At 38.2% G+C, this 24337-nt stretch overlaps 5 protein-coding genes across 11 annotated transcripts in view; all 5 read right to left on the bottom strand.

The window, feature by feature from the left end:
• Positions 1–501: 501 nt before the first annotated feature.
• LOC121886223 (torsin-1A-like) lies at positions 502–4010 on the bottom strand. Of its 2 annotated transcripts, none has more exons than XM_042396167.1 (5): positions 3628–4010; positions 2213–2478; positions 1943–2118; positions 943–1070; positions 502–808 (listed from the first exon to the last, which is right to left on the bottom strand). In XM_042396167.1, the coding sequence occupies exons 1-5, from the start codon at positions 3824–3826 to the stop codon at positions 564–566; spliced, it is 1014 nt and encodes a 337-aa protein (XP_042252101.1). In that variant the 5' UTR covers positions 3827–4010; the 3' UTR covers positions 502–563. The 2 variants fall into 2 exon arrangements, with proteins under 2 accessions (XP_042252101.1, XP_042252103.1); XM_042396169.1 differs by lacking the exon at positions 3628–4010 and adding an exon at positions 3096–3423.
• A 1320-nt stretch (positions 4011–5330) lies between these two features.
• LOC121885694 (torsin-1A-like) lies at positions 5331–8768 on the bottom strand. 3 transcript variants are annotated; one of them, XM_042395381.1, is made up of 5 exons: positions 8413–8768; positions 7053–7318; positions 6791–6966; positions 6162–6286; positions 5331–6052 (listed from the first exon to the last, which is right to left on the bottom strand). In XM_042395381.1, the coding sequence occupies exons 1-5, from the start codon at positions 8603–8605 to the stop codon at positions 5808–5810; spliced, it is 1005 nt and encodes a 334-aa protein (XP_042251315.1). In that variant the 5' UTR covers positions 8606–8768; the 3' UTR covers positions 5331–5807. The 3 variants fall into 3 exon arrangements, with proteins under 3 accessions (XP_042251315.1, XP_042251317.1, XP_042251318.1); XM_042395383.1 differs by lacking the exon at positions 8413–8768 and adding an exon at positions 8107–8261; XM_042395384.1 differs by lacking the exon at positions 8413–8768 and having other exon boundaries at positions 7163–7282.
• Positions 8769–10936: 2168 nt separating this feature from the next.
• On the bottom strand, positions 10937–14818 carry LOC121885578 (torsin-1B-like). 2 transcript variants are annotated; one of them, XM_042395178.1, is made up of 5 exons: positions 14352–14818; positions 11905–12170; positions 11642–11817; positions 11301–11428; positions 10937–11196 (listed from the first exon to the last, which is right to left on the bottom strand). In XM_042395178.1, the coding sequence occupies exons 1-5, from the start codon at positions 14497–14499 to the stop codon at positions 10949–10951; spliced, it is 966 nt and encodes a 321-aa protein (XP_042251112.1). In that variant the 5' UTR covers positions 14500–14818; the 3' UTR covers positions 10937–10948. The 2 variants fall into 2 exon arrangements, with proteins under 2 accessions (XP_042251112.1, XP_042251113.1); XM_042395179.1 differs by lacking the exon at positions 14352–14818 and adding an exon at positions 13449–13575.
• A 2392-nt stretch (positions 14819–17210) lies between these two features.
• On the bottom strand, positions 17211–20902 carry LOC121886143 (torsin-1A-like). Its single transcript, XM_042396069.1, has 6 exons — positions 20847–20902; positions 19669–19733; positions 18887–19152; positions 18625–18803; positions 17552–17679; positions 17211–17446 (listed from the first exon to the last, which is right to left on the bottom strand). The coding sequence occupies exons 1-6, from the start codon at positions 20900–20902 to the stop codon at positions 17211–17213; spliced, it is 930 nt and encodes a 309-aa protein (XP_042252003.1).
• A 2020-nt stretch (positions 20903–22922) lies between these two features.
• Positions 22923–24337, bottom strand: part of LOC121885579 (torsin-1A-like) — a 33811-nt gene continuing 32396 nt past the window's right edge. For all 3 annotated transcript variants that reach the window (XM_042395182.1, XM_042395180.1, XM_042395181.1), the window contains 2 exons: positions 23478–23602; positions 22923–23371 (listed from right to left, as the gene is read on the bottom strand). In XM_042395182.1, the coding sequence (XP_042251116.1) occupies positions 23136–23371; positions 23478–23602 (361 nt within the window). In that variant the 3' untranslated portion in view covers positions 22923–23135. The remainder of the gene's footprint in view (positions 23372–23477; positions 23603–24337) is intronic.

Genomic DNA, 24337 nt, shown 5'->3' with positions numbered 1-24337 from the left:
CGATTAATCGTTGCAGCTCTACATATGTATAAAATAACTCAGTAGATGTTTAAAAAAAAAAAAAAAGAGCTTAAATTAAGGCTGCTGACTTCAGTAATCCATCAATATGGAATACAGATTTAAAAACAAACAAACAAACAAATGCACAACAGTGATATGCCGTCGTTTCAGGAAGACGCCCTCTTTGTCCTGCTTGTCTTGTGGTGAAAAGTCTCTCTGGGAAACAAAACCCGTCTTCGAGACTCTCGTTGTATTGTGACGTAAAAGCGGAGATCAAGCACCTTAATCAGTTACAAAGGATAGCATTTCCAATCTTATTATTTTTTCATCCCGTCTGGCGCCGCGCTCTCTCTCATCCGCTGTAAGCGAGATGCAACATTTGAGAAGACCTGCTGATATCCTTCACAGTCAAGAGAAACCTCCGCAGAGACTTCTACAGAGTTCAGTCACCTCGACTTCCTCTCTTTAGTCATTTGGCTGAGAATGTTTTTCTTCTTTTACAAAAAAAAAAAAAAAAAAGTGCACATAGTGATTGAACATTGGCGTCCATCAGATGCTGACTTTTATGTGTAGTAGTCCAATTTGCTGTCTATCGTCTTGCAGCCTTTGACAGAAAACACTCTCTCGGATTTGGGGAAATAGACTAAATCTCTGGCCACTTGGTCTGCCACGTCCTGGTTTGGCGGGAGTCCTCTGTCCGCCATCCCGGACAGGGCGCACTGCACGACGTGACGGTACTCCAGAGGCAGGAACGGGACGAAGAAGTCCACCAGGTTCTTGTCAATCAAGCTTGTGTGCCAAAAGCCACCTGCAGGAAGAGATTGAGAGATACATCCAGTTTTTTTAAAAAGGAAATCTGGGTTTTTTCATTTAATTTACCTTCCGACTGATAATATGAAGTGAACAGCAACACATAGAGGTGTTAATTAAAGTTACTCTCACTTTTCTTGTTGTTGAACACCGACAGAGAGAGCGATGTTTCCAGGTCTTTCAGCTCGATCTCTTCTCGATCTCGTCCTCCTCTCCAGAAATCTAAAGCCGTCTGTATGATGCTATCCCCTCCAGCGTTGCTATGAAGTAGAAACAGGTAACATGTTAAGTGAGTGGGCAACAGGAACAACCCGTGGAACAACCTTAGCAACAACTTTAGCAGCAAAGGCTACTGAAGAGACGGCTGTTTTGTGGGCATGCGCTAACAATCTGACGTCATCATGAGGAGGAAGTAGAGGTAACTTTGCAAATGGGGTATTCAGCCCTGGCTTTTGACTTGTAAGGAGCATTTTTACACACGTTCAGCTCACGCTTGGGAACTTTGACCATGTTTAACATAAATATCTGACATCATAACTTTATAAAGAATAACAGAAACTCGAAAAAAGCATGATATGCCCCTTTTAAGGTGTTGGTATTAATTGCTATTACATCAGCATGAATCCCAATGAACATTGAAAGTGAAGGTTTAAATATGTTTTATGGTGCAGAATTAGCTCTGTGATGTACGGATTACTGCTGAAAACACAACCTTGTTTCTATATGTTCTGTATTATGACCAAATCTATCATAGAGGCGGCACACTGGTGCAAATTGTTTCTACACTGAATGAACCACTATTGTCAAACTCGTGGAAAACATCCACAGATCATCCCTTGAATCACCAGAGCCTATCATACCACACCCATTGTCAAGACTAGAATTACAATATAATATATCACTATTAACAAAACGCTATAAAACAGACAAGTAATAAAATTTTATTTCCTGGATTGATCCATTTCCATGATCCAAACTTACAATACATATTTATCATTTTCATCCCTTAAGCCGACATCACAGCTTATAAACATGTAAGCACACAGCTTTCTCACAGTGCTGTTTAAATAAAGGTTCAAATGAATGATTAAAACATTTTAATTCCTCCTAAACTTAAGAGAAAGTGTTTTACCTGAGGAAGATGAAGATGGCTTTTCGATAAGAAACTCCATCCAGCTTGTCGTAGTAGTCCAGGTACGGCTTAATGCTGTCGATCAAGCCGGGTTGCATCTTGTCCATCTCATCAAAGATGAACATGGAGCGTGCACAGTTGGTGACGTTGCCTTTGATCCACTGCTGTAGCTGAGTCTGGGGAGAAACAGTATCATATTCATATAAAAACTGAGCAAAGTCACTGAGTTTCAATTAAAAGTAATAAAAATCTACTTGTTTGTCATCATACCTTGTAAGTTTCAATTTGACTCGGATGTGGGAAGTGAAGTTCGGACGTGAAAACATGGACGAAGCTGCTGTCCATTCCCTCCTTGTAAATGTTCTCAGCTATCAGCGAACTGACAAAGTTCTTCCCCGTACCGGTCCATCCGTGCAGAGAGAGCACCAGGGGCTTCTTCGGGTTGTCGTTGCTCATGAATCCATTCACAGCTTTCAGGATGATGCGTGACGCGACATGCTGTCCGAACAGTTTGCTTTCCAGGTCAGCCTGAAGACCTGGAGAGTGCATAGTGGAAAGTCAACAGGATTAGTGTCTGCAAACACGTGGCTGAAACAACTTTCTCAGCATTTCCCCAAAGAAATTGTTTAGCCGAGGTGATACAGTAGGCACCCAGATTTCAGATTTTCTGTGTATGTGTTTCCTATCTGGATAGCAGGTGGGCGGCCATCTTTGCTTTGATTCAGAAACAGGTGCAACTTGGGAAACAAGTTGAATGTTGACTGCATGTTAGATTTTGTCTTCTAAAAAGATGACTAAAAATAATTAAGTAATTACCAAAATAGTTGGCAGCTAATTGTTTAATCGACCAATCATTGCAACTCGAGTGGAAAACCCTGCACGTGACTGAAATCCTGATCAGAAAAGTGTGACGGGAACCTGAGAGGACCAAACACTGTTTATTATTGAACGGAGTCTTAAAAATGTTTTACCCTTCCAGTTAGATTTTGGTTTTGACGGTTTAAATAAAAACACTCCAGCCACGTCACTTTGTCCAGATGGCAGGTTAATTTAATTTAATAATCGTAAGTGTTTGTTTCTCGAGTTGCGTTGCAAAAAAAACTCTACAAAGACAGGGCAATTACTCTCACATTTACATACTGTACGTTCTCACCTGTTGCATTGTAAGCTATCCATTTCGGATCGCAACTTTCATGTAAATAATTGTAGATTGTCCGCCCGAGAGCCGCGCTGACACTGACAACTACTGTTGTTGTGATCGGGTCAAACGCGTTTACCAGCACATTGGCTGTCGAGAAAACATGTAAAAATAAACATATGTGTACCGCTTTCATTATCGAAACCACTTAAATCCTGGCATCAGTAGTTTTTTATGCAGTTAAACAATCAAAATACCACGGTGAAACCGCGCTAATGCAGCAGGCTAACTAACTAGCTTCTTTACAACGGGGAACTTCCGCGTACGTCATGAGTACGCGACAAACAAAACGAGCTGTGTTCAACATCAGAAACGTTTGATAAGTTAGGAAGTGATTAAAAACAAATCAAATCTAAACACTATAATTAATGTTATAAATCTTTAGACAGTTTAGGTGCGAGTGTAGCTAACTTAAAAACTTTAAAACCTGCCGCTGATATTACTTAGCTTCCAGCTGTTTTACACGTGTGGTGGTCAATATGTTTACCTGTACTGTTTAAGGAAATCCACTCGGGTCGACAGCACTCGTGGAAATAGTAGAAAATGTTCTGGTAACGGGCTAGAAAGCCGGTGAGAGCCGCAGCCATACCGACCGCTATGCTAGTACTGATGGGCTCGATAGCCTCCGTGAAGCCGGAGCAGAGCAGCAGCCACAGCAGCAGGACGTGTCGCGTCCTCGGTTTCATCCCGTACAGTTGTCACCGCTTCATCAAATGTATCTAAAAGGGAAAAAATGTGTGCTTGTGTGTGTGTCTATCAAATTGTTTGCCGAAGCTTCCTGAGTCAACACACCGGAGATAGCTAGCACCAGAAGACTTTACGTTGTCGTGCGCACATACTCAAACGCGGAGCAGTCATGACGTCAGAGTCCAAAGGGGATTTAAAGGATAGGGTTCACATTTTTTTATTTTAGTCTATCTTGTCTATCTTTCAACGCTACAGTCTTTTTAATGTCAGAGTCCCTCTTTTTGTTACTCTACTTCCATCGCAGCTCAACGGGGAAACATTGTCGGAGGACACACAAAGAGGGAATTTGATGCTAAAAAGACTAAATGTGGAAGATATCCACTTGATATGACTCACTCAGACTGCTGAAGCCTAATACAAGCTTCAGGTAACCTTTCACCTACATTGGAAGAGGATCTTTTTATAGCCAGTATGAAAAGGAGGAATAATTACAGCGAGGAAAACTTGACTGTTGTTTAAAGACAGACTTGGAAAAATGTGAATCCATCCTTTAAAGTATTCCCACCAAAGTACCCAGGTTTTCAAATCTTTTTCAATAACATGTAATTTTATAATACAGGCCTAGGCAAGATTCCACTGAAGCACTAAATTTCTTTTCTCTTTCACGTAAACATAATTTTTCACCACATGAATATTACATATAAAATAATAGTAACATAGACACTTTTTAAATATAATAATATGTTTGATAATGATTTTCATATCATGAATATACTATATGTATCTTTATGAATTTCCCATTCAGCTAAAAGATTATACAAGAAAAGTTGATGCAATCCCAAATGGTGCAGTCAGACTGTTATATTTTGCTCTCAAAGGCAAAGAAAGCTTAACACCATCTTGAGTCCCTGGGAAGACTTTTTCCACAAAAAAAAAAGTTTGATTGCCTCATTTAAAATCCTTAAAATGACATCTGCTGCTTCACCCTCATTGAAAAATTCAGAATCTATGAAAATGCAAATATTTTTCACATCTTAAGTTTAACTGCTGGATGCACGATATCTCCTACCTCACTAAAAAGTCCATTCTGAGTGTTTGTGCACTGAATGCTTCAAGTTTCCACATTAGTTATTAGTTAGTTATGTCCAGTTTCAAACTGGACCTAAATGGTTCCAAACTAGTTGTGTTGTCACAAATCATGCTCGTAGGTCCACGCCTTACACTGAGATTTTCATTGAGCACAGAAAAACTTTCTTCCTTCAGCAGATGATTGTGAAAAACGCCTTCTGGTGTTGAATTCTGCACGTACATCTTTCACAATGAAGCTCAAACATCCAGATGAAGTAACAAAAAGCAAGACACATTTCTTAGTGGATGGGAACTAAAGATAAAAAGAGAATCAGTAATAGCTGAAAGCTACAGCGACCAACTAGCACACATGTATTCATCCTCTCTAACAGTGATTTACATTATTAACAATTAAAGTACGATATGTGCACAATGGATTGTAGAGACACTTTACTCTGACAGTCTTACAGGAGAGTTAAATCCTGGGAGGATGCAGGAGAAAATGTAACTCAAATTCTCACAATATAGACACAATGTACATATTATCTGTTAAAAAACACACAAAAGTTATATCATACATTTGAAATGGAGGGATCATCCCAGTTAACCAGCTACCTGTAGAATGATAATATCTTAAATCATTTATACTAGGTAAGAGATTTAGATTAGGTAACAGATTAATATGGTTTCATGGTTGTAAATATTATGGGAAATTATGGCAATTATAACTGGAGCACTGCAACTTAAGTGAAATGTATATAAATATAAATATACAGTACCAATCAAAAGTTTGGATATAATAAAAGTAAACTAAACCTTTAAAAAATCCTGATTATGATGTCAGTGTGGCATCCCGTCTATTGTCTGGCTTACAGTGTTTTTCTTTTTTTAAGTGCACACAGTGCATAATTATTACTTTGTGTAGAAGTGCAATCTACTCTCTACAGTCTTGCAGCCTCTGACAGAGAACACTCTCTCAAATTTGGGGAAATAGTCCAAATCTCCGGCCACCTCGTCTGCCACATCCTGGTCTGGCTCCAGTCCTCTGGCTTTCATCTGAGCCCTGGCACATTGAACAACGTGTTGGTACTCCAGAGGCAGAAATGGGATGAAGAAGTCCACCAGGTTCTCAGTAAAGCTTGAACGCCACAAACCACCTACAGGCAGATTTTAAGAGATATTTTCTGTAGTAAAAAAAAAAATCCAGGTGTTTCATCAAATCTATTTTTCTGTATTGACCAAGACAAAAAGAAGTAGTCTACTCACTCTTGATGTTAAATGCTGATTCAGAGAGCGATGTTTCCAAGTCTTTGAGCTCGATCTCTTTTCGATCTCGTCCTGCATTCCAGAAATCTAAAGCTGTCTGTGTGATGCTCTCCGCGCCGTCATTGCTGGAGAGAAGGTTAAAAACAGACAACATATTAGAATTAGCCTCTGATTGTTACCACTGTTAACATTTATCAGAAATTACAACAATACAACATTATTCTGTAAAAAAGAGTTTGTTACTGGTATTTTCTATTAATAACTAGGCTTGCATTGATTTTAAATATAGATGTTGACTGCAATGAAATGTTGTTGCCATCTGTCCTGCTAGGCAATGTAATGTGTCCTGGTCAAGTAAATCTCAGAGAACATGTACATTTTAACTGCAAAATATTGAATTGAATGAACTGATTGCCCCCCTTATTGCTGGAGCAAAGCAGAGACAGAATGGAAATTAAAGCCCATTCCCTCCTCCATGTAGTCTTTTTGCTCAGTCCTTGGATCTCCATTGACCCTAGAACCGCTCCTGCTTGTAAGGCTAGAAACAGACCAGACCAGTGCACCTTCCTGTATAAAAGTTTGAATGAATTAATGAATTGATTGGTCAGAGAATGTGTTCATAATTTCACCTGAGGAAGATGAAGATGGCTTTCCCATAAGAAACTTCGTCCACTTTGTAGTAGTAGTCCAGGTACGGCTTAATGCTGTCAATCAAGTCGGGATGCATCTTGTCCACCTCATCAAAGATGAACATGGATTGTGCACAGTCGGTTATATTGCCTTTGATCCATTGTTTTAACTGAGACTGAGGAGAAATGGTAGCATATTTAATTCATACAGAAGGCCAAACAGAACAATGTTACTGTGTATGAATTGTACTTATTATTATACCTTGTAGGTATCAGTTTGACTTGAATGCGGGAAGTGAAGTGTAGATATGAAAACATGGACAAATCTGCTGTTCATTCCCTCCTTGTAAATGTTTTCAGCTATGAGCTTACTGACGAAGGTCTTTCCTGTGCCTGTCGGTCCATGCAGGAAGAGCACAAGGGACTTCTTCGGGTTGTCGATGCTCATGAATCCATTCACAGCTTTCAGGATGATGGGTGACGCAACGTGCTGTCCAATCACTTTGCTTTCCAGATCAGCCTGGAGTACTAGAGAGCACATAGAAAAAAGCCAACATGGCATGGATGGCTTGCAATCGTTGATGGGACTATGAATTCTCACTTGTACCAGCAAATTCTACAGGAAAATGTCACAGTATCCGTCCGTGAACTGAAGCTCAACAGAAAGCACACAGCACACAAGTCGTTCTACCAAAGAATGGTTAAAGCAGAAGGAAGTTAATGTTTTGGAATGGCCGAGTCAAAGTCCTGACCATAATCCTATAGACATGCTGTGGAAGGACCTAAAGTGGACAGTTCATGCAGGAAACCCACCAACATCCCTGAGTTGAGACTGTTCTATAAGGAGGAAATGGATAAAATTCCTTCAAGCCGATGTGCAGAGCTGATAAACAGTTAATGGAAATGTTTAGTTGAAGTTATTGCTACAAAAGAGGGTCACACCAGTTAGTGAAAGCAAGGGTTCACATACTTTTACCTCATACAAATAGGCTATGTAAGATTGGATAATTTCCTATAATAAATAAATGAATAAGTTTAATGTTTTTGTCTCATTTGTTTAATTGGGTTCCCTTTATCTAGTTTTAGGGCTTGTGTGAAAATCTGATCACGTTTTTGGTTATAGTTATGCAGAAATAGAAAAAAGTTTCGGTTTTGACGATTAAAAAAATAAAACACTGAAGTCACGGCATTTTCATAGTCCAGATGGCACGTTAAATAATAAATAATTACAAGTGTTTGCTCGTGGACTTATGTCACAACAAAACTCTGCAAACACAGGGCAATTGTTCTAATATTTATACACTGTACATGCTCACCTGTTGCACTGAAAGCTATCCATTTCAGTTTGCAACTTTCATGGCGACTGAGTGGAAAACCCTGCATGTGACTGAAATCCTGCTCTAAAAAGTGTGACTAAAGGTCGTTTATTGTTGAAGGGAGACTGCAGAGACTTCCCTCCCAGTTAGGTTTCGGTTTGACATTTTGAATAAAACACTGAAGCCACAGCACTTTCATTGTCCAGATGTCGGGTTAATGTAAATAATTAACAAGTGTTTGTTCCTCGAGTTGTGTTACAACAAAATTACAACCTGTCTTGACATTTACACTCTGCATGTGCTCACCTGTTGCATTGTAAGCTATCCATCTCGGATCACAATTTTCATGGAAATGATGGTAAAACGTCCCCCAGAAAAAAGCGGCGACACCGATGACCACTGTTGTTGTGATCGGATCAAATGCATTTACCAGCACACTGACCGTCGAGAAAACGTGTAAAAGCAAATATATGTGTGCCGCTTTCATCGTCGAAACCATGAAATCATCATCAGTAGCTTTTATGCGGTAAAACAATTATAATAATGCAGCACTACTAACTATAACTACAGGCTTGTTGGAGATGAATTACGCCTCGATTTACAAGCACGAATGTATGAAGAACTTGAAAGTGAAAGGGATCAGGCAGCAGCATACAGGAAGTGAGAAATATTTGCATCAGATCTAATCCCGTTTTAATAAAATGTCATCAGATCTCATCAAGCTTGCAGCCACTCAATCACTGACTGTTTTTGTTTTAACGGTGTTTGTATGATAACCTAATAAAATGACCTGGTATCATGTGAAAATGAAAACAGCATTTATTCTGTAATCTCCAATATTATTAAATTACAATATGTGCGCAATGAATCCAGTTTTACAGGAGAGTTTAATCCTGGGAGGATGCAGAAGAAAATGTAACTCAAATTCTCACAATATAGACACAATGTACATATTATCTGTTAAAAAACACACAAAAGTTATATCATACATTTGAAATGGAGGAATCATTCCAGTTAACCAGCTACCTGTAGAATGATAATATCTTAAATCATTTATACTAGGTAACAGATTTAGATTAGGTAACAGATTAATATGGTTTCATCAGCTTGTCTGTGCAGTTTGGGTAGCTCGTCACTGAGGCCCACGTTATTTACTGTTGTAAATATTATAGGAAATTATGGCAATTATAACTGGAGCACTGCAACTTAAGTGAAATGTATATAAATATAAATATACAGTACCAGTCAAAGGTTTGGACATACCTATTCATTCAAGGGTTTTTCTTTATTTTTACTATTTTCTACATTGTAGAACAATACAGAAGACATCAAAACTATACAATAACACATATGAAAGTATGCAGTGAACAAAAAAGTGTTAATCAAACCAAAAAATGTTTCATATTTTAGATTCTTCAAAGTAGCCACCTTTTGCCTTGATGACAGCTGGAATGCTTTTCCAACAGTCTAGAAGGACTTCCCACATATGCTGTGTTCTTGTTCACTGCTTTTCCTTCATTCTGGGGTCCAACTCATCCCAAACCATCTCAGGTCTAGGTCAGGTGATTGTGGAGACAAGGTCATCTGATGCAGCATTACATCACTCTCCTTGTTGGTCAAACAGCCCTCACAAAGCCTGGGGATGTGTTTTGAGTCATTGTTCTGTTGAAATATAAATGCTGATCCCACTAAGCGCAATCCAGGTGGGATGGTGTGTCGCTCCAGAATGTTAGCCGTCTTGGTTAAGTGTGCCATGGATTCTGAATAAGTCGGCAACAGTGTAATGTAGAGTAACAGTAATGTAACGTGTTAGTTTTGCATAATAAAAAAAAAAAGCGCTTTTGAGTAATAAGTGATGTAATAACTTTTACAAGGGGTAATGTGTGATCAGTAATTAATTACAATTTTCAAGTAACTTGACCTGCTGGTAACTCTACTGAACTTATTCTCTGCAGCAGAGGTAACTCTTGGTCTTCCTTTGCTGGGGCGGTCCTCATGAGAGACACTTTCATCATAGCGTTTGATGGTTTTTGCAACTGCACTTGAAGAAACTTTCAGACTTCTTGAAATGTTCTGGTTTGACCTTCATGTCTTAAAGCAATGATGGACCGTCATTTCTCTTTACTTAGTTGAGTGGTTCTTGCCATAATATGGATTACTACAGTAATTGACTAGGGCTATTTGCTGCGATCAGCGTGGATGATGCTGGGTCCATTTCAATGAAGTCTCAGAGTACTTTCAAGACTGCAGAGATCAAGTTCAAACTCAACAAGGAGTTTGACGATAAAAACTGCAGATGACCAAAAGACCAAGACCATCTTAACTTTTGAATCTACCTCGGCACAATACAACTGATGGTCTCAAACGCGTTAAAAAGGCAAGAAATTCCACCAATTAACTTTTGACAAAGCACACCTGTTAATCTAAAACCATTCCAGGTGGATAGTGTGCAAAGTTGTCATCAAGGTGAACAGTGGCTACTTTCATATCTAAAGTATGAAACATATTTTGGTTTGTAAAGATGTTTTTGTTTACTACATGATTCCATATGTGTTATTTCATAGTTTTGATGTGTGTATATATATATATATATATATACACACATCAAAACTATATACTGTATATAAGACCTTTCATTTATATCACACATTTCATAAAAATGACCATCAAAGTGCTTAAACACCAAATAGAAGTAAACATTAAGACCAGTTTCAAAATACATAAATTAAATAAATAAATCAAACCTTTAAATAATCCTGATTATGATGTCAGCGTGGCGTCCTGTTTATTGTCTGGCTTACAGTCTTTTTTTCTTTTCATAAGTGCACACAGTGCATAATTATTACTTTGTGTAGAAGTGCAGCCTACTCGCTACGGTCTTGCAGCCTCTGACAGAGAACACTCTCTCAAATTTGGGGAAATAATGCAAATCTCTGGCAACCTCATTTGCCACATCCTGGTCTGGCTCCAGTTTTTTGGCTTTCATCTCAGCCATGACACACTGAACGATGTGTTGATATTCCAGAGGCAGAAACGGGATGAAGAAATCCACCATGTTCTGGTCAATCAAGCTTGAATGCCCCAAACCACCTACAAGCAGAGATTAAGAGATATTTTACGTACTAAAAAATCCAGGTGTTTCGTGAAATTTATTTTGCGTAATGACAAAGACAAAAAAGAAGTAGTCTACTCACCCTCCTTCTTGTTAAACGCTGATTCAGAGAGCGATGTTTCCAGGTCTTGGAGCTCTATCTCTTCTCGATTTCGTCCTTCTTTCCAGAAATCTAAAGCTGTCTGTGTGATGCTCTCCCCTCCCGCATTGCTAGAAAGAAGGTTAAAAACAGATATATTATTATCAGAATTAGCCTCTGATTGTTACCACTGTTAACATTTATCAGAAATTAAAAGATTACAAAATTACTTTTTAAAAAGAGTTTATTAATAACTAGGCTTGTATTCATTTTAAATTAAGATGTTAACTGCAAAGGTTTGAATGAATTAATTGATTGGTCAGAGAATGTATTCATCCTTTCACCTGAGGAAGATGAAGATGGCTTCCCGATAAGAAACTCCGTCTACTTTGTTGTAGTAGTCCAGGTACGGCTTAATGCTGTCAATCAAGCCGGGATGCATCTTGTCCACCTCATCAAAGACGAACATGGATCGTGCACAGTTGGTTACGTTGCCTTTGATCCACTGTTTTAACTGAGTCTGATGAGAAACAGCAGCATATTTAATGCATACAGAAGATCAAACAGATCTATGTCACTGTGTTTGAATCGTACTTTATTATCATACCTTGTAGGTATCAATTTGACTTTTATGTGGGAAGTGATGTGTAGATATGAAAACATGGACAAAGCTGCTGTCCATTCCCTCCTTGTAAATGTTTTTAGCTATGAGCCTACTGACAAAGCTCTTCCCTGTGCCTGTCGGTCCGTGCAGAGAAAGCACCAGGGGCTTCTCCGGGCTGTCGTTTCTCATGAATCCATTCACAGCTTTCAGGATGATGTGTGACGCGATGTGTTGTCCGACCAGTTTGCTCTTCAGGTCAGTGCTGAGTCCTAGAGAGTGCATAGTAAAATCAACAGAATAGTTTGAACTTTATTGAACAAGCAATGACAAGAAATGAACAATACACAGCCAGAGGTTCATTTTGGGTCATAAATATGACCTAAAACGTGGTCAGATTTTCATGCAAGTCCTAAAACTAGATAAAGAGACATCATTTAAACAAATCAGACAAAAAACCTTACACTTGTTCATTCATTTATTGAGGAAATTGATCCAATGTGACATATTGGTGCGTGGTTAAAGCATCTAGGATTATCAATTCATTTGAAGGGGAAATTGGAGTTGGGTGTTTCAAACAATGGGATGACATTCAGGTGTGAGTCTGGGAGGCCCTGCCTTATTTAAAGAAGAGAAATCTGGGTCTTCGCTATCTGTGTTTCAGTCCGTCTTTCGGGTCTGGCTCAGTTCCTCGGGCCTTGGATGATGACGGGGCCGTCTTCTCACTCTGTCTATGGGTTTCATGGCGGCTGATCCTCTGCTGGGTTGGAAAAAAACAGTGGAGTCGACTCAGTTGAAGAAAAGTGTAGTTATCCTTCTCCTTCACTTCTGCAGGGAAGGGTGAGAGTGCTGGGTTGCATAGCGATCTTCTTCTTCGGGTCCAATAAGGTGCTTGGTTGAACACAAAAAAAATCTCTACTCATCCAGCAAGGTTGAGATTGTGCAGCCTAATTAGAGTTAATGCACGTACGGGGGTACTTCCTATGGTAGCTGTATGAAAAGCCGGAAGTGTATAGTTTTGGGAGTGTCTCAGGTGTTTGTACTCTTGGTGATGTCACAGATGAGAAGCGGGTCCCCTTGCGGTTTCCGGCGGGTCTCATCCAATGGGAGATGAGAGTTTGAATCTGCCGGATTTCGCATTTGAGTGTCAGTTGAGCAAAGAACGGTGGGAACCGAAGTCTATTTGGACTCATTTTGTTTGACTTGGTGCAATTTCTTTGTTATCAGGTTATTAAAGTCCCTACAGGTTTCAGTTAGGCTTTATGACTGCGTGCAGGCCTACCTTTGTCTCATACCCGTGGCGTATGAGGCCCAACGAATGAGAGGCGTTATGTTTGGAGACGAGCAAAGGCTGCATTCCAGCTGAAGAACCTTATCCCATCTGTGAAACATGGTGTCATGGTTTGGGCCTGCTTTGCTGCCTCTGGACTAGGGTGGCTTGCAATCATTGATAGAACTATGAATTCTGACTAGTACCAGCAAAGTCTACCAAAGAATGATTAAAGCAGAAGAAAGTTAATGTTTTGGAATGGCCAAGTCAAAGTCCTGACCTTGGTGATGTTGAATTTATTGAAAGAACAGCCCCTTGAAGCCCCTTAATCCTGTAGAATTGCTGTGGGAGGACCTGATGCGGGCAGTTCATGCAAGGAAACCCAGCGACATCCCTGAGTTGATACTGCTCTGTAAGGAGGAAAGGGCTAAAATTCCTCAGTGTGTAGGGCTGATAAACAGTTAGCAGATATGTTTAGTTGAAGTTACACACCAGTCACTGAAAGCAAGGGTTCACATACTTTTGCCTCACACAAATATGTAAGATTTGATAATTTTCCTCGATAAATAAATCAACAAGTTTAATGTTTTTGTCTCATTTTTTAAATTGGGTTCTCGTTATGTAGTTTTAGGACTTGTGTGTAAATCTGATCATGTTTTAGGTCATACTTACGCAGAAATAAAACATTTTTTTATGGAGGTTCACAAACGTTCAAGCACTTTTCTATTAGTAGTTTGCCTATTACTTTATGCAAGTGTTAAAACTATACTTAGTTAGTTTAACACACTGTACCTCCTCATGTTTTTTATGTGTTTATATGTCTCTATTACAGAATAACCACACATCTCTCCAGTCATATGTCACTTCAATTGGCACTGAATAAACATCCTGGATTTAACTTCAACATCCCGTTCATATATGATGGTCTTTTTCACAGATGTTTGTTTAAGCTGATGAATCAGCAACAGAAAGCCTGTTGGGACTCTGTACAGCAGTCTAACAGTAATAGGCTACATGTCTCTGTTATTGTGGCTAAATAGCGCTCGGGAATTAGCTGCTGTCTAGCTTAATTATACTTTTTAGAAAAGACGTAAAAGTAGGCTAAATAATTACAGATGTTTGGTTCAAACTAACTATTAACACAGCGCAGCCGTCTTCTTATTTACATGACTCACATCCTCACCTGCTGCATTGAAGGATATCCATTTGGAATTACAACTTTCATGGACATTGAAGATTCTGAGAAAGATTTCCATCGGATCAAACGTGTTTACCAAGACACTGGTCGTCAAAAGAACGTGTAACAACAGATATACTTGCACCGCTTTCATCGTTGAAACAACCTAATTCGTGGTAAAAACAATCTCAACACTGAAACTCCTCACTGACTAATAGCTCTGTTGTGTCGGGAACTCCCAGCAAGGAAACCTGGCCGACCAACTTTTCGTGAGGCGTGGTCCCTTCTGTGTTATGAAAGTTGTGGGTAGATTATTGCTCGTCTATTGTGCCTTTTTAATAACGTTTAACCACATAAAATTTAAAAGGAATCTACTACATTTACATTAACTACGGTTTATGTTTCGTTTTCGAACATATCCAAACAGAATAAATAAGCAATGCATTTCAAAATCACTGTATTAACAACCCTCATTAATATGCAAGTTGTCATGACAACTCACTGTTTCCCGTTGTCATAGTAACACAACGCGTCTTCCGGGTTCAGGAACTCTGCGGTAAGAAACATCTGAGCGTCAGAGCAGCGATGGAAAGGTTTGACACACACACACACACACACACACACACACACACACACACACACACACACACACACACACACACACACAAACAACTCAAATAAATACTGAAGCATCTCAACACAGACATGACTGAATATGAGCTGACCGACAAAACTACTGACGGTTTAACGGACAGGTTTTAGCTGCTCGTAGACGACCAGTGGTGGAAGAAATACTCAGATCCTTTAAATGAGTAAAAGTACCAATACAGCAATGTTAAAATACTCCACTAGGCTACAAGTAAAAATCCTACTTAAGAAAAAGTACATAAGTATTTAAGTAAAAGTACTTGTTTGTTATTATATAGGATATTAGATTATTACTGAAGCATCAGTGTTTAAGCAGCATGTTACTGTTGTAGCTGCTGGAGGTGGAACTAGTTTGATCTACTTTATATACAGTTAGCTAGTTTAGTCCAGTGGTTCCCAACCTAAGGCTTGGACCCCTCCAAAGGGTCACCAGATAAATCTTAGGGGTTGTGAGATGATTAATGGGAGAGGAAAGAAGAAAAACAAACTGAAATATTGGGTCATTTTAATATTTATTGTAATGAAACCATGTGAGAAGTTTAGAGGGAAAAATCACTATTTGGTGGAGCTGTTAACAACTCATAGACATCTGAAATGTGACCCCGACCACACACTGCTTTTTGTAAGATGTCAAAAGCCAAAAAGGTTGGAAACCACTGGTTTAATCTTTAACAATGTGTTGTAATTTAAAAGCTTGTTATATTATCCATTGTGTCAAATCTTAGTACAAGTACAATATCTCTGAAATGTAGTGGAGTGGAAGTATAAAGTAGCATCAAATGGAAATACTAAAGTAAAGTACAAATACCTCAAAGTTGTACTTATGTACAGTGTTTAGTTACTTTCCACCAATGTGGAAGACAGATATTCATCATTGTCCATGCACATTCACTGTGATATTATACATTCCCAAACTCATATCTGTGTCATGTGGCTCTCTTATCTTATGTATACCAATACATGAAAACAAGACGAGAGACGTCCTGTCAGTGGAGTCAGACCAGCCATGACAAAAAATTTCCCTTGAAGGGGTGCCGTGGTCTAAAAAGTTTGGGAACCACTGCTCTATGATTGCAAAAGTTGCCAAAGAAGATGATGTTAAACCAGGTGCCAACAATGCTGAGAAGTTGTATTTAAAGATCTCTTTCAACACCCACAAGCTTCGCCATGCTCAATGCCCACATGCCTAAAATAATTTAAATGTACTATACAAATAACATGAGGGAGATGTCACATAAGAAGGCAATGGCAAAAGTACTTCATAGAGTCACAGTTCTTTTTCCTTCTGTTAAAAACAAGTTTTAAAAAGTAAGAAAACTGTAATATAGGCCTAATACGATCAAAATCACTCCTGCCAGTAGAGGGCAGTTGTGCACTGCAAATGGGGGCATTTGCAGTGCACAACTTTCTATGTGGTCAAATAAAAGAATTTGGACTTTGACTAAAGGATTATCTTATTTACTCACCTTTCTTTATGGGCCTATGTAAAAATTAGGGGTGTAACTGTATACAAAATTCATGGTTCGGTTTACGATTTCAGTACAGCAGTTATAAAGTAACATTTTGGTCTTTTATTTTGAAAAATGTAAACGTCCAACAATGGCTCATTGGTCGAAACTATTACTGAAACAGTTTAGTTGTGCTGCAGTGGAAGATATTACTATTGCTATCCAACTTATAAACAATAAGATTCCTTCTTATAAATAATAAGAAATGTGCACATACAGTTAGTGTGCTCCAAGAATTTTTTTTAAAGAAATCTGATTTTATTGGCTACCCTTTCTGTTCAGTTATTTTTATTTATTTTTATTATTACTTTTACCCTATGTCCTGTTGCCATGTTGAATGTATCAACCAATGGAAAGTGAAGTCATGCCTGTCATGTTATCTTTATTTCATTATGATGCTTAGTGCTATTACAGCATCACTTACAGCATGTGTAACATGCTGTAAGTGACGGTTTCTATAAATAAAGAGATGGGAAAAAAAGGGGGTGTGCTTCTCAATCTGTGATGATATCTAAAAACAGAGCTGTGGATCTGTTTTTAATAATATAGACTGTATTGAACAAAATAACAATAATGAAAGCAGTGAGACCACTTATCTGACTAACTGTTTCATCTCAGTCTCCGATTTAATTCAGCCAAACAAGTGCAATACCAGCAGATGTTTTGACTGTATCAAATTATTTGAAACACATAGTGATGCTTAGCAATTCTAGTCCAGCCTTCTCACTATTGTCTTGCAGCCTCTGACAGAGAACACTCTTTCAAATTTGGGGAAATATTCCAAAGCTCTGGCCAGCTTGTGCGCCTCATTCTGGTTTCGCTGCCGTCCTTTGGCTTTCATGTCAGCCATGACACATTGAATGATGTGTTGGTACTCCAGAGGCAGAAATGGGATGAAGAAGTCCACCAGGTTCTGCTCAATCAACCTTGACTGCCACAAGCCACCTACAGGCAGAAATTAAGAGATATTTTCTGTAGTAAAAAAAATCCAGGTGTTTTATCAAATATATTTTGTGTGATGACCAAGACAAAAAGAAATAGTGTACTCACTCTCCTTGTTCTCAAAAGCTGATTCAGAGAGCGACGTTTCCAGGTCATTGAGCTCGATCTCTTCTCGATCTTTTCCTTCTCTCCAGAACCTTAAAGCCGTCTGTGTGATGCTCTCCCCTCCATCATTGCTGGAGAGATGGTTAAAAACAGACAACATATTAGAATTAGCTTCTGATTGTTAGCACTGTTAACATATATCAGAAAGTATGACACAATTTTTTTTTAAAAGTTTGTTACTGGCATTATCTATTAATAACTAGGCCTATATTGATTTTAAATGTAGATGCTAGCTTAAATGAAACACTGCTGCAAAGTGTACTGCTTAGCAATGTAATGTGTCCTGGTTAAGTAAATCTCACAGAACATATACACTTTAATTGTGCAAAATGTTGAATTGAATGCATCGATTGTCCCCCGTTATTACAACATTAGGGATGTGCATCTTCATCACTGAGGCACAGGTGATATGCATCTCAATGCATTGCCAACAAGCCGATACATTAAAGATACATATGAAGCATCTACCAATGTGATATGATACAATAAGATTAACCCTTATTGCAATGCAGTGCGATTTGACACAATTTGGGGAGGAAATCAATCTAAATATCAAACTATTGGTCACATTTCTAAATAATAAGGCATAGGGCCCCCTACTAGCAATTATATATATATAAGTAAATCAGATTTTACCAATGCAAAGATATTAGAAACCATGCATCGCAAGTTCATCCCAAATTGTATCCGGTGCACACTTTTTTAACTGGGGCAATTGCATCATGAACGTCTATGCCAGTGAACCGATGCGAATTGGTGAATCTTTATATCTCTAGTAAACATAAACTGTACACTGGTGCCAGGGTTGGATTTACAGGTCTTGAGACCAAAATGTTTTCACTAAAGCCCCGAAGCTTTTACTATTGAACATGTATAGCATTTTGTACCACCCAGCTGAGTAGGAACCAATGTTTGAAGCAAAGCAGAGTGAGAATGGAAATTAGAGCCTAGTCCCTCTCCCGTGTAGTCTTTTTGCTCAGTCTCTGCATCTCCACTGAATGCGTTCATCCTTTCACCTGAGGAAGATGAAGATGACTTTCCTATAAGACACTCCGTCCAGCCTCTTGTAGTAGTAGTCCAGGTACGGTGTAATGCTGTCAATCAAGCCAGGATGCATATAGTCCACCTCATCAAAGATGAACATGGATCGTGCACAGTTGGTTACATTGCCTTTGATCCACTGTTTTAACTCAGACTGAAGAGAAACAGCAGCATATTTAATTCATACAGGAGGCCAAAAAGAACAATGTCAATGTGTCAATAATACTATTATTATACCTTGTAGGTATCAATTTGACTTGAATGCGGGAAGTGATAATGAGATATGAAAAGATGGACAAAGCTGCTTTCCATTCCCTTCTTGTAAATGTTTTCAGCTAAGAGCTTACTGACAAAGCTCTTTCCTGTGCCTGGCCGTCCATGCAGAGAGAGCACCAGGGGCTTCTCTGGGTTGTCATTGCTCATGAATCTATTCACAGCTTTCAGGATGATGCGTGAAGCAATGTGCTGTCCGAACAGTTTGCTTTCCAGGTCAGCCCGGAGACCTGGAGAGTGCACAGCAGAGAGTCAACAGGATAGTTTGAACTTTCTTGAACAAGCAATAACAAGAAATGAACAATACACAGCCAGAGGTTAAGACACAGAAATCTTAAATAAAAGAGATTTAAACAAAATGTAAAATCAAATACATTTTGTTTTACAGCTTTCCTGTTCTTAGAGTACAAAAAAGTTCTAATGTAATACTTTAAATCAGTTTCAAAGAGTATATATATGATGGGTTGTGATTGGAATACTAGATTTATGATTGTGTGCATTTGCTAGCAATAAAATCAAATTACTGGTAATTATATATGGAATAATAATTAGTATAACTGAACAGTACATGTTCACAACAAAGGCCTTACCCTCCTCAGTTAAAATTTGGTTTTGATAGTAAATAGTCACTTAAGCCATGGCACTTTAATTATCCTCTAGACAATATGTTAAAGTAATTTGCTTGGTTCAAACAAACTCTAAACACAGCTCAACTATCTTCACATTTCCATGCCTCACATCCTCACCTGTTGCACTGAAGGATATCCAGTTAGAATCACAACTTTCTTGTGGTTTAAAGAATTCAGTGAATCTACCAAAAAAGTCAGACGCGTTTACCAGAACACTGGTCGTCAAAAAAACATGTAACAACAAATATATTTGTGCCGCTTTCATTGTTGAAACCACCTAATTCCCTACAACAACAGCTGAGTTTATGTGGTAAAACAATCTTAACACGGAAACACCTCACTGATTCAGCAAACTAATAGCTTCCTTGTGTCACTGACTTGCAGCAAGATGAACGAGCTGAGCAACTTTTTCTGAGGTGTTGTCCTCATGTCTCTGTCATTGAAAAAGTTGCCAAACAAGATTGTTTGAATTGATGTTAAAGTTCACTGTGTATAATATGATTGTTTGCATATGTATATGGACATAAGTATTACTAAAGAACAATATTAAACTTCTAGAGGAGGGTCCATATGTTAAAATCTGTGGTTTAATTGGATCTCATATTCCTTTCTATTAATTTGTGTTTAATCAGATTACAACACAGTAAACATGTAATATTCCAGCATGGGAATACTTCGACTCAAACGATAGGTTCATAATTATTCAACTCTGTCTTGAAACAACAGTCAGATGTCCATTGAATTAGATTTTACTCGCTGTAATCATTCCTCCTGTTCATACTGACCATTAGAGGTTCTCTTCCAAATGTGCTCACAATGTAAGTGATGTGGGACAAAATCCACAGTCTCTCCACAAGTTTATCTGACGATAACATGAGGCTTCAGCAGGCTAAGTCAATCAAATAAAGTGGATATCTTCCACAGCCTTTTTAGTAAAATATTCCCTCTTTGTGTCTCAACAGACAGTGTTTTCCCGTTCAGCTACAGTGGTAGTAACAAAAGGAGGGAATCTGGCACTAAAAATACTGTAACTTTGAAAGATATCACTTGATTTCACTCATTTGGACAGTTCAAGATTCATATTAGCTTCAAGTAAACAAAGTAAACATCAAGTAAATAAATCTTTGCACAGAAGGAGGACTGCGGATTTGGAATGTGTTTTTTTCCACCAAAAAAGGTTTAATTGCCTCATTTAAAATCCTTAAAATGACATCTGCTGCTTCACCCTCATTGAAAAATCCAGAATTTATGAACATATAAATATTTTTCACTCCTGGACGCAAGATGTCTCCTACCTCACTAAAAAGTCCGTTCTCTGTGTTTGTACACTGGAGTCTTCAGGTTTCCACATCACACGTGTGTAAATTTCATACTGTTAGTTGTGATGTCACAAATCATGCTCGTACGTCCCCGCCTTAGACCGAGATTTTCATTGAGCACAGAGAAACTTTCCTCCTTCAGCAGATGATTGTGAAAAACACCTTCTGGTGGTGAACTCTGCACATACATCTTTCACAGTGAAGCTCAATCATCCAGATGAAGTAACAAAAAGCAAGACACATTTCTTAGTGGATGGGAACTAAAGATAAAAAGAGAACCGGTAATAGCTGAAAGCTACAGAAACCAACTAGCACACGTATTCATGCTCTCTAACAGTGAATTACATTATTAACTATTAAAGTACAATATTATCACAATGAATTGTAGAAACACTTTCCTCTGACAGTTCTACTGGAGAGTTTAACATTTAAATATCTATTATTACAAGCTTCAATATTAAGAAGAAAAATATTAATCTTTTGACAACCCTAATCTCTCTCTATACACACACACACACACACACACGTATATATATATATATATATATATATATATATATATATATATATATATATATATATATATATATATATATATATATATATATTGTGGAAGACAGATATTCATCATTGTCCGTGCACATTCACTGTGGTATTATACATTCCCAAATTCATATCTGTGTCATGTGGCTCTCTTATCTTATGTATACCAATGCATGAAAACAAGACGAGAGACGTCCTGTCAGTGGAGTCAGACCAGCCATGACAAAAAATTTCCTTTGAAGGGGTGCCGTGGTCTAAAAAGTTTGGGAACCACTGCTGTATGATTGCAAAAGTTGCCAAAGAAGATGATGTTAAACCAGGTGCCAACAATGCTGAGAAGTTGTATTTAAAGATCTCTGAATGCTGCCAAGAGGGCCCAGAGGCCTCAAAAGCCCCCTTCTCTGTGTGTTTTTTGGTAATATGAATGATTGTAATTTTCTTTATGTATATGAGTACAAGCATTACTAAAGAACAACATTAAATTGGCACAATAAGTGACTGAGTCATGATCAGATAGGCTTATCAACCTGATGATGAGGCCTTGTCTAGAACAGGGTCCATGTGTAAAAATCTGTCACTCTGAGCTGGAATGGCTCATATTTCTCTCCATTAATCTGTGTTTGATCAGACAGCAAACATGGGACCATGTAATATTCCAACATGGGAATGCTTAGTAGGCTTAATTGGGGCCCACCAACTCGTTTTTGTTCCAGGGTCTTCTAGCAGGTCAATTGTCTGAATGCCCCTTGATGAAGGAAGTGTTGCAAGAAAACATCTGCCAAGCTTAACAGGAATTTCAACACCCACAAGCTTTGCCATGCTCAATGCCCACATGCCTAAAATAATTTAAATGTACTATATAAATAACATGAGGGAGATGTCACATAAGAAGGCAATGGCAAAAGTACTTAATAGAGTCACAGTTTTTTCCCTTTCTATGTGGTCAAATAAAAGAATTTGGACTTTGACTAAAGGATTATCTTATTTATTCACCTTTCTTTACGGGCCTATGTAAAAAGTAGGGGTGTAACTGTATACAAAATTCATGGTTCGTTTACGATTTCAGTACAGCAGTTATAAAGTAACATTTTGGTCTTTTATTTTGAAAAATGTAAACGTCCAACAATGGCTCATTGGTCGAAACTATTACTGAAACAGTTTAGTTGTGCTGCAGTGGAAGATATTACTATTACTATCCAACTTATAAACAATAAGATTGCTTCTTATAAACAATAAGAAATGTGCAGATACAGTTAGTATGCTCCAAAATTTTTTTTTAAAGAAATCTGATTTTATTGGCTACCCTTTCTGTTCAGTTATTTTTATTTATTTTTATTATTACTTTTACCCTATGTCCTGTTGCCATGTTGAATGTATCAACCAACGGAAAGTGAAGTCATGCCTGTCATGTTATCTTTATTTCATTATGATGCTTAGTGCTATTACAGCATACGGTTTCTATAAATAAAGAGATGAAAAAAAAGGGGTGTGCCTCTCAATCTGGATGATATCTCAAAACAGAGCTGTGGATCTGTTTTAATAATATAGACTGTATTGAACAAAATAACAATAATGAAAGCAGTAAGACCACTTATAATCTGACTAACTGTTTCATCTCAGTCTTCGATTTAATTCAGCCATACAAGTGCAATACCAGTAGTTGCCCAGGAGATGTTTTGACTGTATCAAATTATTTGAAACACATAGCGATGCTTAGCAATTCTAGTCCAGCCTACTCGCTATTGTCTTGCAGCCTCTGACAGAGAACACTCTCTCAAATTTGGGGAAATATTCCAAATCTCTGGCCAGCTTGTCTGCCTCATTCTGGTCTGGCTCCAGTCCTCTGGCTTTCCTCTCAGCCATGACACATTGAACGATGTGTTGGTACTCCAGAGGCAGAAACGGGATGAAGAAGTCCACCATGTTCTGCTCAATCAAGCTTGAATGCCACAAGCCACCTACAGGCAGAGATTAAGAGATATTTTCTGTAGTAAAAAAAATCCAGGTGTTTCATCGAATGTATTTTTGTGAGATGACCAGGACAAGAAGAAGTAGTGTACTCACTCTGAATGTTAAATGCTGATACAGAGAGCGATGTTTCCAAGTCTTTGAGCTCAATCTCTTCTCGATCTTTTCCTTCTCTCCAGAATGTTAAAGCTGTCTGTGTGATGCTCTCCCCTCCAGCATTACTAGAGAGAAGGTTAAAAAGATATTAGAATTAGCCTCTGATTGTTACCACTGTTAACATTTATAAGAAATTACAATAATACAAAATTATTTTTTAAAAAGAGTTTGTTACTGGTATTTTCTATTAATAACTAGGCTTGCATTGATTTTAAATATAGATGTTGACTGCAATGAAATGTTGTTGCAAAGTGTACTGCTTAGGAATGTAATGTGTCCTGGTCAAGTAAATCTCAGAGAGCATGTACATTTTAATTGTGCAAAACATTTAAGTGAATGTACTGATTGTCCCCTCTTATTGCAGCATTAGGGATATGCACCTCCATCACTGAGGCTGATGCGATACACATCTGGATGTATTGCCAACGATCTGATACATTAAAGATTTATATGAAGCATCTACCAATGCGATACGATTCACCCCTATTGAGATACAGTTTGATTCGATACAGTTTGATTCAACATAATGCGATTCAACCCAATGCAATAGAATGATCTTTGATTTTATTTCTTAAGCATACAGCAAATCATAAATGAACAAAAAAGTGCCATTTTTACTTGATATATTTGTTTCTCTAGAACTGCAGTAAGCATCTCATGCTGTTTCTTTTTGACCTCTAAAAAACACCTGGACCTTTCACAAACAGGCCTTTTCACAAGTCCTTTGTAGTGTAGTGTTCTCTGTTTCCAGTTTACATGCATACACTCCGTGACCAAAACGATTACTGTCAAAATAGTTT

This window comes from Thunnus maccoyii, chromosome 19 (assembly GCF_910596095.1).
Source record: "Thunnus maccoyii chromosome 19, fThuMac1.1, whole genome shotgun sequence".
In the NCBI taxonomy this organism is placed as follows: domain Eukaryota; kingdom Metazoa; phylum Chordata; class Actinopteri; order Scombriformes; family Scombridae; genus Thunnus; species Thunnus maccoyii.
Note: the sequence above shows the minus strand (reverse complement) of the source record. Positions and strands in the feature narration are given on the sequence as shown.

What these genes read in the sequence shown, in the direction of transcription:
- LOC121886223 (XM_042396167.1), bottom strand. Translation starts at nt 3,826, where the DNA reads ATGAAACCGAGGACGCGACACGTCCTGCTGCTGTGGCTGCTGCTCTGC. An exon ending in GATTTCCTTAAACAGTACAG is followed by an intron (nt 2,479 to 3,627) that starts GTAAACATATTG and finishes TGCACTCTCCAG; the next exon opens with GTCTTCAGGCTGACCTGGAA. An exon ending in GCCATCTTCATCTTCCTCAG is followed by an intron (nt 1,071 to 1,942) that starts GTAAAACACTTT and finishes TCTACTTCATAG; the next exon opens with CAACGCTGGAGGGGATAGCA.
- LOC121886143 (XM_042396069.1), bottom strand. Translation starts at nt 20,902, where the DNA reads ATGTGGAAACCTGAAGACTCCAGTGTACAAACACAGAGAACGGACTTT. An exon ending in AGAACGGACTTTTTAGTGAG is followed by an intron (nt 19,734 to 20,846) that starts GTAGGAGACATC and finishes CTTTTTTGGTAG; the next exon opens with ATTCACTGAATTCTTTAAAC. An exon ending in AGCTTTTGAGAACAAGGAGA is followed by an intron (nt 17,447 to 17,551) that starts GTGAGTACACTA and finishes TTCTGCCTGTAG; the next exon opens with GTGGCTTGTGGCAGTCAAGG.
- LOC121885578 (XM_042395178.1), bottom strand. Translation starts at nt 14,499, where the DNA reads ATGAAAGCGGTGCAAGTATATCTGTTGTTACACGTTCTTTTGACGACC. An exon ending in GTCAAATTGATACCTACAAG is followed by an intron (nt 11,818 to 11,904) that starts GTATGATAATAA and finishes GTTTCTCATCAG; the next exon opens with ACTCAGTTAAAACAGTGGAT. An exon ending in AGCGTTTAACAAGAAGGAGG is followed by an intron (nt 11,197 to 11,300) that starts GTGAGTAGACTA and finishes CTCTGCTTGTAG; the next exon opens with GTGGTTTGGGGCATTCAAGC.
- LOC121885694 (XM_042395381.1), bottom strand. Translation starts at nt 8,605, where the DNA reads ATGGTTTCGACGATGAAAGCGGCACACATATATTTGCTTTTACACGTT. An exon ending in GCCATCTTCATCTTCCTCAG is followed by an intron (nt 6,287 to 6,790) that starts GTGAAATTATGA and finishes CCTTCTCTCCAG; the next exon opens with CAATGACGGCGCGGAGAGCA. An exon ending in ATCAGCATTTAACATCAAGA is followed by an intron (nt 6,053 to 6,161) that starts GTGAGTAGACTA and finishes ATCTGCCTGTAG; the next exon opens with GTGGTTTGTGGCGTTCAAGC.